Here is a 15,736-nt window from a genome sequence, read left to right on the forward strand (position 1 = left end):
CTTTCTGTGCTTTAGCCACCCGGCGCTCCGCTCGTTGTTGTGAGCGTCGCTCCTCCACCCTCCATTGTTGTTGGAGGGCGACTGGTTCCAACTGCCCAGTAGCATCCTTCACGAGAATCCTCCACAGAGGCCGATCTTGACACCGCTGGTACCAGTCATTGGCAAGTCCACACAGCTACATATCCTCCTGTACCACATCACTCCATCTCTTCTCTAGCCCGTGCCGCGCCTGTTGAGCCCCCTCTATCTGGCCGAACAAAAGCTGTTTAGGCATGCGGGGGCTGGGTATGCGGGCTACATGACCCAGCCAATTCAGCCTTGCCTGCCGGAGGAGCTTACCAATGGGGCTTTGTCCAGATCTTTCAATGATTTGTGAGCTCCTCACACAATCGAGCCTGGTTAACCCAGGATGGATCGTAGACAGGCCAGCCTAAATGTTTCTAACCGGCGAAGATGTTCCATTAGGGGGGTCCACGTTTCGCAAGCGTAGAGAAGGGAGGGCATGACTATGACCTGAAGCTTCATGTGGAGCGACAGACCAGGTAGCTTCGACACAGCGTTACGCAACTGATGAAAATATAATGCCGCTCGACTGATTCGGAGCGAGACCTCTGTCAAACCAAAGCCGCTCATGAGCACACTGCCCAGGTATGGGAAGCTCTCCACTCTCTCCACTCTCTCCACAATTGCCCCATCACCTATTGGGAGTTGTGGGGGTGGAGTGTCCGATGGTACAAAATACCCAGGCAGGTGCTTAGTTTTGGTGGGGCTGATGGTAAGGCCCCACCCACCTCTTAGTGGCATGCTCCAGGTTCAGCAGCAGCGCCTCCAACTACTCCAGATCATCAGCATACATAACATTGTTGACCAATAGGCAGCAGCACAGCCACCACCACCACAGGTGTGCTGCTACTGCTGCTCACAAAAAGCACCAAGGCACAACTCCCACAATACCTTGCATATGTGTCACGTGACCCCTATATTGCATGTGCAATATCATTGAGGACTCTTGGACGCCGGGGTTGGAGGCACACGTATTTATTCCGCGTCAGTTGGCACAATCACGGACATACAACACTGGAGGGGGTATCGGCCCCCTCACCCGGCTAGCTGGGGATACACTTGCTAGCTATGCCTAACCTACCTCCTAGTCCTCCACTAACGGGCTAGGGGAGGCTATCTGGCCCGACACTGGTAAGTCGGGCTTACGGTACCCGGAGTCCCAGACCAGCTCTGATAAGAGCACCGGCTCTGGCTCTCGGGACCACGCCGCTGGCTCGGTCCTGTGCGGCCCTGATAAGGGCGGCGATCCAGGGGAGTCCAGGGCCCTATCTGGACGATCTTCGGTCTTCACTGGTTTAGCTTAACATATCTCCCCGAGCCCTCCGGCTCATCCCCTTTTATACCAAACCCCCCGCTGAGGGGTGGGGCCCCGGGGGATCCCAGCTCCGAGTCAGCCCCCCAGGCTGCCCGATGCGGACGTCGCTGGGAGCACCTGTCCGTGCACCGACATAGCCACGCCCACTGTATTTCTTTCCCATCTGATACCATTGTATACAGCCCCTCCGTAACACCCCTACATCACCCCCCCCTGTACAGCTCGCAGCTGTCCCGGCTGCAAAAAAAACAACAATAAAAGTGTATTTACCCCTTGAACCCGCGTGTGCCTCACAATTTTTTTCAACAATAACAAGAACACCAACAAGAACCGCAACAGCAAGAAGAGAATTAACCCGGCGCACCCCCCCCCCCGAATAAATACGAATACCGTAAGAGCACCCTATATCCAATATGTAGGAGAACACACCACACACACAACACACAATGAACACAACATATGTACAATCCAGTGTGCAGGAACCACACCACCCACACAACACACAATGAACACAACATATGTACATTTCTCCGGCCCTCACAAAAGTCTGCGCATTTTTGCGCGTGTTCTTGCAGCGGGCCCGTCACACGGGGCAACCCCGGATGGCGGACTGTCGGGTGGCAACTGTCCGTCTCCGAGTGAGTGTCTTTTTGATGCCGCGAGACCCTCGGCATCCCCAGGAGGGGTTGTCGGGCGTGAGTCCGTCACTCCTGGTGCATCTGGGGGCGGGACAGCCGGCAACACGTTAGGTGAGAGCAGCGGAGACGGACCCTGTGAGTCGGTCGACCCCCCACATGTTTGGCCACGCGTGTGTGAAGTGGGAATTCGTACCGCAACGAAGGGTTTTAATCTGGACGGGTGCACAAACCACCGCTGCTTCCCCCAATTGATGCGTACGCACTGAGGCCGCAAAACCTCAACCACCTCCACAGGGCCCCGCCACGGCCGCACCAGTTTAGAGGAGGTTGCAAGTGGTACCTGTGGACAGTGCAGCCATGCCTTGTCCCCCGGCTTCCACTGCAGCACGTGCGCCTGACCCAGCCTGAGTCTCTCATTAGCTTTCTGACGGAGGTCGGAATTTTGCATGGCAGCATCCCGTGCCTCTGTTAATTTAGCAAGATTAAATTTAACATGGTCGGCCAATTTAGTTTTACCCTGCGGCGCGGGGATCTGCAGCTGGGCCCGAACAGGCGGGTCAGGTTCGCGGCCATACATCAGGAAGAAAATCCCATTGCCGCATGGGGGGCCATTCTATATGCTGCCAAGACCCCTTGAATTTGCAGGTCCCAATCGGTCTGTGAGTCCGAAACCTGCTGTGACAACATCGACGTGATGGTTCGATGCAGACGCTCGACCATCCCGTCAGTTTGCGGGTGATACGGGGAGGTACGAATTTTTTTCGTGCCCAGGAGCTCACAGACTTGTTGGAGTAGTTTGCCGGAAAATTTTTTGCCCTGGTCAGTCAGCAGCCGCTCCGGAGCACCTTTGTCCAGGACGTATCCCTGGACAAAGGTCTCCACGATGGCTGCTGCCGACTGGTTGGCAAGGGGCCAGGCCATAGGCCAGCGCGTAAAGTACTCCACACCGGTCAACAAATATCTATTGCCCCTGGGGGTGGCGGGGAATGGGCCCAGAATATCCAGCGCGACAAGCTCGTTGACTCTGGAGACTTTGATAGATTGCAAAGGCGGGTTAGACTCCCGTGCTGGTGGTTTCCGTTGCGCACACCGAGGGCATGACCCCAACAGATCCGCGACATCCCTTGTCATGCCCGGCCAAAAAAAATCAAGCTGGAGCAAGGCGAGGGTCTTTTGGGTCCCCAGGTGGAGGAGGCGCTCATGAGCGGCCCACACCACCTTACCCCGCAACCCAGAAGGGACCACCAGCCGGTGTCGATGGGATCTCCCGTCCCAATGCATTACCATACCCTGGACCATTTCCCATGAGTCGGCATCACCCCTCCCCCGCCCAGCACCCCCGACGCGACGACGCAACGTGAGGAGGGAGGTATCCTCCATCTGGAGGCGCCCCCATTCAGTGACAGGCAACCACAACAGGGAATCTTTTCCCTGTTGTGCGATCGAATTCGTCATTGACGCTGCGTCGTCGGCGGCCGCCAAGACCGGAACGGATATCTGACCCGGAGGCCTGCAACGTCCCGACCCCAGGAGGCATGCGCATTCGGAGGTGGTTGGCATGCGCGACAGAGCGTCCGCATTGGTGTGGCGAACGCCCTTACGGTACGTAGTTTCCAAATCAAAGTCCTGGAGAATCTCCAACCATCGAGACAATTGTCCCGATGGTTGTTGAACTCGCAGGGCGTACTGTAGTGCCGCATGATCTGTACGGACGGTGAAACGCCGACCGTACAGATACGGGCGGTACTGTTGGATGAAATTGACAATTGCCAACAGTTCCCGATGGGTGACACAATATCTTTGCTCCGCTGGAGACAACACCCGACTACCGTACACGACTACCCGTTTTACGCCGTCAACCACCTGGGAAAACACGCCCCCAATACCCGTGTTGCTCGCATCGGTGTCGAGCAAAAAGGGTTTAGAAAAATCGGGGTAAACCAAGGGAGGAGCTTTTACCAGAGCGTCCCGAAGGGAGCGAAAAGCAGCCTCCTCTTCCTGTCCCCAATGAAACCGGACCCCCTTTGACGTCAAAGCGTGTAGGGGCTTCGCAATTGTCGCAAAATCCGCGACAAACCGTCGGTAATACGACGCGAATCCAACGAAACTCCTGACCTCTCCCACAGAGGTGGGAGTCGGCCAGGAGCTGACGCACTGCGTTTTGGCGGGATCGGTAGCAATACCTGAGCGTCCGACGATATGTCCCAAATAACGCACAGATTCGCGTAACAGATGACATTTTTGGGGTTTAAATTTCAAATTAGCAGCCCGCATTTTAAGGAAAACCGCCCGCAACCTCTGGAGATGTTCGTCAAATGTTTTGCTAAAGACGATAACGTCATCCAAATAAATCAAGCACGAGTCCCATTGCAATCCAGCCAAAACCAATTCCATCAATCGCTGGAAAGTTGCCGGCGCTGAGTGGAGTCCCATCGGCAACCGGTTGAATTGGAACAGGCTGTGCGGTGTACGGAATGCAGTTTTAGGCTTTGAATCATCGTCCAGAGGAAGCTGCCAGAATCCCGAAAGCAAATCCAATGTGGAGAAGAATCGCGCTCCCGCCAAGGCGTCAAGCGATTCGTCCATCTGTGGGAGCGGGTATGCGTCGGCAACAGAAATTTTGTTGAGGCGACGAAAATCGACGCAAAAACGCAACGAGCCGTCCTGTTTCTTAACCAGGACGATCGGCGCTCCCCAAGGGCTGGTAGAGGGAGAAATGATGTCGGCGGCTAACATGTCATCAACGGCCGATTTGACATGGTCCTTTTCGGCGGGACTTAACCGAAAAGGATTCTGGCGTATTGGCGCGCTGTCACCTGTATCAATATGGTGACGCAGCAGATGAGTACAGCCCAAATAGAATTTGTTCCGACTGAAAACGTCGGAAAATTCACGCAGCAGTGTTTTAAGCTTTTGACGCTCTAAATCCGACAGGTCCGTCGATCCCGCACAAAGCGCCTCGAGCCACCCTTCATCGCTGTCCGAATGTGGTCGCGGCAGAGGGACAGTGCTTACGTGATTCGCGACGGGTTCCTCACAGGGCACCGGCGTTGCGTGAGCAAGCACGGTCCCCTGTGGAACCACCACCGTCTGCGACCCCACATTGAGGACCGCGATGAAAGGATCCCCGTCCCCTTTAACGATGGTCTGGGCCGGAATTAAATGAGGTCCGCTAACCCCGGCCCTAGACGGCCCCAGCAGAACCCCCTGGTCCCCAATGCCTTTAGCGAAGGGCCGACGAAGTTTAAGAGGCACCAACATTTGTGCCCCCGGCGGTACGCGTACCGTTCTATCGACGAACGCCGGTACCGTCGCGAACGCCGTCCGACCCGCAGCGGGAGACGGCAGAAACGCCATGCGTCGGCCCGACGGGAGCTCAATGCAGCCCTGGTCGATCAAAATACGAATCGGCATTTTGCCCAGGAAGTCCGTCCCCAGCAGGCACGGAACCGCCAGCGAGGAGGAAACAAAAATCGGGCCAGATAATTTGATATCACCGATACAAATTTGCGCTCGAATTTGTCCAATGATGCCAAGTGAGCCCCCGTTAGCAGCATAGAATGGAACGTTAACGGGCAGCAAAGGACGGCTCTGGACAGGAAGAATATTGTAAATTAGTTCTGAAATGATGGTCGCCGATGCTCCCGTATCGACCAGGATGCGCACCTCAACCCCGTCAATGTGCCCCACAACGGCTGACGACCCCGACGATGGGGCCACAACGTGATGGGCCAACACGGACCACTGGCTGGGTTCGATATGAGTCCCCACAGTGGTGCGTGTTGGCGCGACGGTGTGCAATGTCGGCCCCCCGTTCGCTGCGGTGTGTGAGTGTGTGACGGGTGTGTGCGTGGGCCAAACATGAGGTGTGCCGCGACTCGCCGGGTTATGTTGATGGAGCTTGGGAGGAGGGCCGGCGTCCTGTCGAGGCGTCGTCCCGCGCTGCCGAGGAGAGCGGCACCCCGAGGCGACATGGCCCCGGATGCCGCAATTGTAACAGCGCGGGAGCGCTGGCGACGACGATGGATGGTCGAGGCGGCTCGACCCGTCCCGGCCCGCCCGTACTCCCGTTCTCTGCTGCAGTTGATGATCGACGGCGCAAATTTCCTCCGCTGGGAGTGTGGCTGCAGCCACAGCATGCCCGGTCACTGCCTTGCTGGCCTTCCGTCGCTGCGAGAGTAGGTTGGCGTGGAGGAGTCGTGCAGCCTGGAGGGAACACATTTCTGCGTCGTCCTGTGCCACGACGACGATGTCTAAGTCGTCCGCCAGCAGGAGGATCTTCTCGGTTACCATAGCGTCCACGCCTTCGTTGTCCATTCGTGGGAAGGCCGTCTTTGCTAGTGCCAGGAGACTCGTACGATACGCCAGGGGCGACTCCTTTGCACCTCGCTGGCGATCATAAAAGAGCTGCCTGCAGTCCGACGGTGGTCCGTAGACTGCAGCCAGCAGCTGCAGTGCCATCTGCAGCGTGGAGCGTTTGTCCTTCGATGCCGATGTAAGAGTGGCGAGGTCGTCGCTGTCGAGGAGCGCCGGCAGCGCGCGGAGAGCCTCGGCATCTGTCCACTGCGCCATTTCCTGGTGCGCGAGGAAGCGCCGCTGGAAGCCGCCCCAGTCGCCATCCTCGCCAACAAACTCCTTGAGTGGAGGTAGCCATTGGTGCAACGCAGCGGCCGCCGTGGAAGGTCGCTCTCCGTTGTCACCGTCACTCTGCTCGGCTTCGGCGCGAACGACGGATGGCATCGCCGGTCGCACCAGTGGTGACGCTCTGTCCGCTGGTGATGACGCGGCAGCCACTATACGTCCGACGTCGGACGCGAGGCTCAGGCCGGCCACGCCCTCAGCAGCTGCTGCGGCGATGGCGGAAGATTCGAAGTTGGGCTCCGTCGAAATGGCGGGAAGGCGCACTGGTCGTCGGCTGTCGTCGCCCCGTGGCAGTCCACCAGCCCCCAGCCGTGTGATCTGTTCCAGTGTGGCGGCAGCAGCGTACAGCAGCTCCGCCAGTTTTGCGTGAGCCTGCCTCAGTCCATCTGTCGACGGATCCCCCCCATCCCAATGCTGCGGTGTGGATGCATCTGGCCCCGGCTGCTCGATGCCTTCTTCAGCCGTCTCGTGCTCCACAACTGCATCGGTGTCCTCAGCCTCCGGTACCCTGGCTCGAGCTGTCCGGCGCGTGTCCATGTTCGTGGTTGTTCACTTCTGTCACCAGATGTAATATCGTTGAGGACTCTTGGACGCCGGGGTTGGAGGCACACGTATTTATTCCGCGTCAGTTGGCACAATCACGGACATACAACACTGGAGGGGGTATCGGCCCCCTCACCCGGCTAGCTGGGGATACACTTGCTAGCTATGCCTAACCTACCTCCTAGTCCTCCACTAACGGGCTAGGGGAGGCTATCTGGCCCGACACTGGTAAGTCGGGCTTACGGTACCCGGAGTCCCAGACCAGCTCTGATAAGAGCACCGGCTCTGGCTCTCGGGACCACACCGCTGGCTCGGTCCTGTGCGGCCCTGATAAGGGCGGCGATCCAGGGGAGTCCAGGGCCCTATCTGGATGATCTTCGGTCTTCACTGGTTTAGCTTAACATATCTCCCCGAGCCCTCCGGCTCATCCCCTTTTATACCAAACCCCCCGCTGAGGGGTGGGGCCCCGGGGGATCCCAGCTCCGAGTCAGCCCCCCAGGCTGCCCGATGCGGACGTCGCTGGGAGCACCTGCCCGTGCACCGACATAGCCACGCCCACTGTGTTTCTTTCCCATCTGATCCCATTGTATACAGCCCCTCCGTAACACCCCTACACATGTAGAACACTCAGAGCCGGTCTATGCTTGTGTGGGTGGCCTAAACAACAACACAACCACACGTTCAGCTCCGTCGAGCTGGTTGGTCCGATCAAGGCTGAGTGCATGTGAGCCACATGCAGGCTCAAGCGGAGCTCAGAGGCGACCTTCACGCGGGGCCCCGTGACCCGCGCGTGTGACCGCGTGCGTTGCGTGTGGGGTACCTGGTCCATTGGCCCTCACCGACAAGAGGCGACCCAAACGGAAGATAACGGCTCTCTCATACTCGTAAACCACCTGCAGTCCGGCACAACAAGAACAAACAACACGAGGCAATGAGAGACGTAATGAAACGTGCCACGCGAAGCGATAACAACCACCTCCTCCGCGTTCGCCCTGCGTAGGCAGCGTACCAACAAACAGCGGCAGAGCCTCCACTAAAAGCATCGCGAGGTAACTCTTGCACGTCCACGGGACCAAGTCACAGGCACGCAGCTTACTGTGTGTGGCACGGTGGGAATCGGTCTTCACGAGACTGAGTGGCCATGCTGGGCGCTTCTGCAGCTGACATGGCCCATACGGCACGGCAGAGAACAAGGTGGCCCGGGACAGACGCCTGCATCCTAGCTCTGTTGTTGTCCTATAGAGCGGTGGTTCTCAAACAGGGGGGTACACGGACCCCCGGGGTGTACCTGGCAATGTCCCAGGGGGTACGTGAGGTGATTTATAAATATGTGAAATTATATCACACGTTAGTCATTGGTGAATAATCACGTATGAATATGGCAATATAAAATAACTACTATAATATATAAATCCATATGGTAACCTAGCACAATATATAAATACATTTCTAAACTCATTGATCGTAAACGATGTGGTTTCCAAGAGTAACCAGCGAGTGCAAACAAATTACATCACGCATGCAGAGCGTCTGTTGACATTTTTTTGTATTAGGTTGCAGTTACTAGCTCGTAAGGATACCTCACAAATGGACAATTGGTTAACATATCGATGTCCATTATTCATATATTTATTTCTCAGAACCATGTTGAGTCAGGCAAGGGTGGTATACTCGGTTGAAACAAAATTCAACAGGAAGCCACTAAAGGTTGAGAACCAATGCTCTAGATGAGGATGATGATGGCAATGACGTTGCTGATGATGACAAACATGCTTTTCTTTGTCGATATAGTTTAATTGTGAAATGGGAGTCAAGGTCAAAAGACTAAGAGGGCCTTGGGGAATCTCCCCTTGAGCAGCTTGCCCCGGCGTAGCAGAGAGTGTGGCCCGTTGAAGTCTTGTGTCACAGGACTTCTGAAAAATCCGTGGTGGCCTTTAGTGCAGCCCCTAGACGTGCAGCCCCCGACAATACACAAATGGTGAAAACATCCCCCATCATCATCGTGCTGCTGTCAAACCCTCATGGGTTTCAAATGTGTGGCGGCCCTCACACTGAAAGTGGCTCCCCTCTGAAAATGAGTGAAGAACACTGCTCTATGCAGTCGTGCGTGCACTTTCCCATCGCAGAGATACGGATTTTTATTATTATTATCAGAGTTGGAATATATATAAATCAAACTAAAGAGTACATACTCATTGGTTCTTTCGGTAAAGTCACGTATGTAGAAATAAAATAAAAATAAATCACAACGTTTCGAACGCAACACAAGCGCTCGTCCTCAGGTGAAAATGGCATAAACCACACAGCGAGGGAACACACAGAGGGACATAACACACAGAGCACACAGAGAATGGCAAATTACACGGAGGCAAATATAGCAAGAAGATGGGCAACAAATCGGGGGAAACACATGGGAAAACGAAAACGGAGAAAGCACATGGGAAAAAAACCCACAAACACATTGACTTACGCACACACATATGAACTCACACACACATACCAAGAGACACACACATGGACTTACACACACACATGGACCCACGCACACACATCGACTTACACACACACACACACATATGGACTCACACACACATTGACCTACACACACATACACATATGGATTCACACACAGACATTGACTTACACACACACCGGCTGACACACACACATATGGACTCACAGACACATACACATCGATGTACACACACACATCGACTGACACACATAGACACACACACAGTGACTTACACACTCACATGGAGCCATGCACACACATCGACTAACACACACACATCGACCAACACACACACAGCGACTGACACACACACATGGACTGACACACACACCTGGACTTACACACACACACACATCGACGTACACACACACACACATCTGGCATTGCCCAGGCAAAAAAGACACACACACACACGGACCTAAATGTACACATATGTAGTGGTGATACGCGCTGGGTGTATACGTCGTGTGCCAGCGCGTATGTACGGGTGTGTGTGTGGTGACGCGCGCTGACGGGGAGGAGCAGGCGTCAGTGCGCGGGTGGGGGTAGTGCTGCTGATTGGCTGTGTGCCGGTGACGCGCTGAGAGGGAGTGATCGGGTGGCAGCGCGGTGTGATTGGTCGGGGAGTGGAAACACGCGCTGGGCGGAAACGGATCGTAGAGATAGCGCGTGGTGATTGGGTAACTGAGGAGCGGTGCCGACGTTGAGGTCCGCATCCGCTCCGTCTCCCGGGAAGAAGAGATATATAAGGTGATGCACAGAGGAGTAGGGGGGCGGAAGTGGAACCATCTAAGAATGAAGACGAAGGTGCAGAGATAGAGCCCGGAGAGGAGAGTAATGGAGAGGAGAGGAGAGTAATGGAGAGTAGAGGAGAGTAAGGTATAAGTGTGTAGCCAGAGAGAGAGAACGGTCTACACGAGCTGAGTAATGTATAGTGTGTAGCCAGAGAGAGAGAACGGTCTACACGAGCTGAGTAATGTATAGTGTGTAGCCAGAGAGAGAGAACGGTCTACACGAGCTGAGTAATGTATAGTGTGTAGCCAGAGAGAGAGAACGGTCTACACGAGCTGAGTAATGTATAGTGTGTAGCCAGAGAGAGAGAACGGTCTACACGAGCTGAGTAATGTATAGTGTGTAGCCAGAGAGAGAGAAAGGTCTACACGAGCCGAGTATGCATACGGTGTAGCCAGAGAGAGAGAAAGGTCTACACGAGCCGAGTATGCATACGGTGTAGCCAGAGAGAGATGCAAAGTCTACACGAGGCGAGTGGAGAGTGTAGCAGAGGCGCAGAGTCTACACGAGACGAGAGAAGAGTGTAGCCGAGGCGCGGAGTCTACACGAGGCACAGAGAGCCAGCAGCACAGAATCTAAGAGAGTCAAGAGAAGCGTAGGGCGGAGAGAAGAGGTCACGAGTTGTACCGTTGTATGGTGACCGCATTGTGAAGAAGAGAGGCCACGCGTTGTATCGTTACAAGTCAAGATTTAATAAAAGAAGTGTGTTCCCGTCAAGGAGTTTCCTGCCGTCATTTTCCAATACTTCATCTGGCGTCAGAAGTGAAACGGGCTTCCAAGCATGGAGACAAGGAAGACCCGTAGGACCCACGGGATTGACCGCGAGGAAAGCCTGGACGACTCGGGGCCGCTGGTGGCGGGGGGTGAGGAGGAGGACTTGCCCACGCTACAGGATCCGTCGACGGCGCCGGCCGAGCGACCGGGGACCGACGCCGGGCTTCGTGAGGCGCACTCCCGACTGGCGGAGCTGCTGCTCGCCGCCGCGTCCATCTTGGCGGAGATCAGCTCGTCGGGAGGAGCGGGGACGGTGGGGGACATTTTACAAGGTCGCCCCGCAGATTCCCGCCAAAACGAATGGGGGATTCCCGCCATTGCGCCTGGGCCTACTTTTGGCGGGAACGGCGAGCGCCACGTGGTGGTGGGTTCCCAAGCGCGCGCATCGACGTCATCAGCGCGCGAGGGGGTCCGCCATTTTACGTCTGCTGCTGGAGCCGCCATCTTACACACCGACGGAGAGGCGGAGAGGAACCACGAGGCGGATGACTTCATTTTTCAGCAGCGCCTGCCCACGTTGTCAGCCTTCAAGGCGGAAGGCGGAGACTGGGGCCAATTTCAGCGAAGGTTTTTGGCGCATCAAGAGATGTCAGCGTGGTCCGATGCTACGGCGCTGCGGGCGTTGCCCGCCATGCTGGACGACGATGCGCTCGCGGCCTTCAGGGCTGCACGGAAGTCGGACCGCTCCACGCTGAAGGATGCGCTGGGTTTGTTGGCCAGGGTCTACGGACCTCCCTCGGCGTGCCGCCATCATTTCTACGCAAGACGGAAAGCGGCCACGGAGACCGCGCTGGCCTATCGCACGGCGTTGCTGGCTCTTGCTGATGCTGCGTTCCCTCGGATGGACGAGGAGGGCCAAGACGCGATGGTTTTGGAGCAGCTGCTTAAGTTGGCGCAGGACCTGGGGGTCCCTATCAACACAGCTGACGAGATTGATATTTCTTCTTTGAGAGTCGCCACGAGTATTCAAGCGCACGAGGCCCTACAACGGAAACAAGGCGTTGGTTGCAACGCTGCTGTCGTCGCAGCCCCGGGTTCGGTGGTCACCGAACCCCAAGTCGTCAGCCCACGAGAGGAGGCGTTCGCCACGGGACGACCAGGGGACTGGAGGCCGGGGGCCCGGTCGCCTCTGCGATCGGGCCGAAAGTCGGAGCAACCAAGATCTACTCCGACCCTCGTCACGTGCTATAACTGCGGCCTCCGGGGCCACGTGGCGTCCGGGTGCCGCGCTCCGCGGCAGCGCGCCATGGGAGCTCGGCTGGACGACGACCGAGAGCCCAAGTCATCTCTACAATCCCCGGCAAGTCGCGGCACCTCACACGCTCGGCCTGTTTATTCGGCACACATGGGACGCCGCGTTGCGGCGGAGGAGGGCCGGTTAAGGTTCGGGGATTCGGTTCGGCGAGGGGGGTTCGGCCGGGACCAGGGAGACATTGAATGGGCGGAATTGGGGCATATGTGCCATTTTACGCCGCTAATGGGGGATCGTTGGGCATTATCGGTCAGGTTAGGGCGTCCATTTGCATTGGAGATATCAAATTGTCGGGACCCGTTTTCGTTTCGTCTTCTTTGGCAGTTCCGTGTCTTTTGGGCACTGATTTTTTGGCTAAAATGCCTATTAAAATTCTTATCGATCAACGATGCATTGAACTGCCATCGGGTCGCCGGATTTCATTTTTGACGGGCCCTTCTGACATTCGGACGGCGTGCGCTACGATACAAGCGGTGGCGACGCAGACCGTGCAAGTGCCCCCGGGTTCACAGATGTTGATTCCCCTCCGGTTGCGGAAACCATGGGTGAGGGAGGCTTCGGGACAAAGTATGCTTTTGGGTCCTTCTAACAAGGCTGTCGGGGGTCTTGATTTATCGGTGGCTCACACTTTGGTGCGGGCTGACAGGGATCCGTTTGTGATGGTTTTGAACGCGGGGTCGCGACCAGCTGTCATTCCGCAGGGCACCGTGCTGGCTCACGCGGCGCGGGTCCCTGTGGATGATGGGTTGGTTGCGCAGGTGGGCTCGAGCCCCGCGCGGAACGTTGAGCCAAGGGAAGACCTTGAGTGGGTCCATTCGCTATGCGCCGCCTCGGACGATTTGTCGGCGGCGCAGTTGGGTGCGCTGCGCGAGTTGCTCATTGAATTCTCTGATGTATTCAGTAAACATAAGTATGACATTGGGTGCACGGATTTGTTGCACCATCACATTGAAACGGGCGATGCGGCGCCGGTCAGGCTAAATCCCTTCCGACTGAGTCCCGTGGAGAAGGAACATGTTCAGTCGGCTGTTAACGAAATGCTAGAAGCCGATATTATTTCGCCCTCCTCTAGCCCGTGGGGAGCGCCTATTGTGCTGGTTAAGAAGCAGGACGGGTCCCTGCGATTCTGCGTTGATTTCCGTCGCCTGAATAAGATCTCTGTGGCTGACGCGTATCCGCTCCCCAGGATGGATGAGTCCCTCGATGCATTGTCTGGTGCGCGATATTTTTCGACTCTTGATTTGTTATCGGGGTTTTGGCAGTTGCCGCTCGACGAAGAGTCGAAACCTAAGACAGCATTTCGGACTCCAGGGGGGCTGTTCCAGTTTAACCGGTTACCCATGGGACTTCACTCCTCTCCAGCGACGTTTCAGCGACTTATGGAGCTGGTTTTGTCAGGCTTGCAGTGGGATACATGCTTGATTTATATGGACGATGTCATTGTTTTCAGTAAAACGTTTGAAGAACACCTCCAGCGATTGAGAGGGGTGTTCTTGCGAATGCGATCGGCTAAGTTGAAATTTAAACCGGCCAAATGTCACCTCCTTCGTAGGTCGGTTAGATACTTGGGTCACATTGTCGATTCTTCGGGGATCTCCACCGATCCCGCGAAGACGGATTGTGTCGGTTCGTGGCCGACACCTACGTCCGTTTCCGACGTGCGTAGTTTCATCGGGTTTGCTTCTTATTATCGGCGGTTCGTTGAGCACTTCGCCACTATTGCAAAACCCTTGCACGCTCTAACGGCGAAGGGAGTGAAGTTCAAATGGGGACCGGAGGAGGAGGCCGCGTTTCGCTCCCTCCGGGACGCCTTGGTGGGTGCCCCACCCTTGTGTTATCCCGATTTTGCCAGTCCCTTTTTGCTGGACACGGATGCTAGCAACACGGGCATTGGGGGGGTGCTATCCCAAGTCGTTGGGGGTGTCGAAAGAGTTGTCGCCTACGGTAGTAGGGTGTTGTCTCCGGCGGAGCAGCGCTACTGCGTCACCCGTCGCGAGCTGCTTGCCATTGTCTTTTTTGTGCAGCAGTTTAGGCCATATCTCTATGGTCGTCACTTTACGGTCCAAACGGACCACGCGGCGCTACAGTATTCATTGAGGGTCGCCCAGCCCTCGGGCCAGTTGTCGCGTTGGTTGGAAGTCCTCCAGGACTATCAGTTTACGACTACGTACCGTAAGGGGTTGCGACACACAAATGCCGATTGCTTGTCGCGGTTGTTGCCTTGTGATGAATGCGCGTGTTTGTCGGGATCGGCGCGCTGTAAACCGACGCTTGCGGGGGAGATGGGGGCACTGGCTGCGACAGCGGGCGCACCGATCGTGGATGATTCCACTGCCTCTCAGGGTCGGGACTCGCTGCTCTCGCTGTCGCTCAGCGAATGGGGCCGCCTCCAGATGGCGGACAGCTCGCTGCTAGCATTGCGCCGCAAGGTTGGGGGTCCCGAGGGGGACCAGGAGCGTACCGGCTCCTATGTACTTGAGCAGGGCATGTTATTGAGATGGGACAGTTTGTCCCGGCGGAACGCACTCGTGGTGCCTTCCGCTGTGAGGGGGAGGGTTGTCTTGGCGGCACACGAACGCCTCTTGCACTTGGGAGTTAACAAGACGCTTGCCCTGCTTCAGCGTGACTATTACTGGCCGGGAATGGGAAGTGATGTGGTAAATATTCTGAAGGGGTGCGTTGAGTGCGCCAGGCGTAAACCACCGCCCGTGGCAGCTAATCCACCGCTGCAATCTATTCAGGTCTCGCGTACCAACGAGCTCGTTGCACTCGATATTTTGGGGCCCTTCCCAGTCACGCCGAGAGGGAATAAATATTTGTTAGTGGGGGTCGAATACTTTACCCGATGGCCTATGGCGTGGCCTCTCGCTAACCAGTCGGCAGCGGCTGTGACGGATGCCTTCGTCCAGGGCTATGTCCTGGACAAGGGGGCTCCCGAACGCCTGCTGACCGACCAAGGTAAAAAATTTTCGAGTAAATTGTTGCAAGAGGTGTGCGATCTGTTGGGTACCAAGAAGGTGCGTACCTCCCCGTACCACCCGCAGACAGACGGGATGGTGGAGAGACTCCACAAAACTTTGACTTCCATGCTGTGCCAGCAGGTGTGCGAGGCACATGTAGATTGGGACCTGCAGGTCCCGGGAGTCCTTGCCGCGTATAGAATGGCCCCCCATGCAGCTACGGGGTTTTCCCCATTCTATTTG

At 56.2% G+C, this 15,736-nt stretch overlaps 1 protein-coding gene across 1 annotated transcript in view; it reads right to left on the reverse strand.

The window, feature by feature from the left end:
* LOC144942651 (stomatin-like) overlaps window positions 1-15,736 on the reverse strand; it is a 42,989-nt gene that overhangs the window by 16,076 nt on the left and 11,177 nt on the right. The window contains exon 4 of the mRNA XM_078869449.1: window positions 8,021-8,093. Within this exon, the coding sequence (XP_078725575.1) occupies window positions 8,021-8,093 (73 nt within the window). The remainder of the gene's footprint in view (window positions 1-8,020; window positions 8,094-15,736) is intronic.

Source organism: Lampetra fluviatilis, chromosome 28, assembly GCF_964198595.1.
Source record: "Lampetra fluviatilis chromosome 28, kcLamFluv1.1, whole genome shotgun sequence".
Classification (NCBI taxonomy): domain Eukaryota; kingdom Metazoa; phylum Chordata; class Hyperoartia; order Petromyzontiformes; family Petromyzontidae; genus Lampetra; species Lampetra fluviatilis.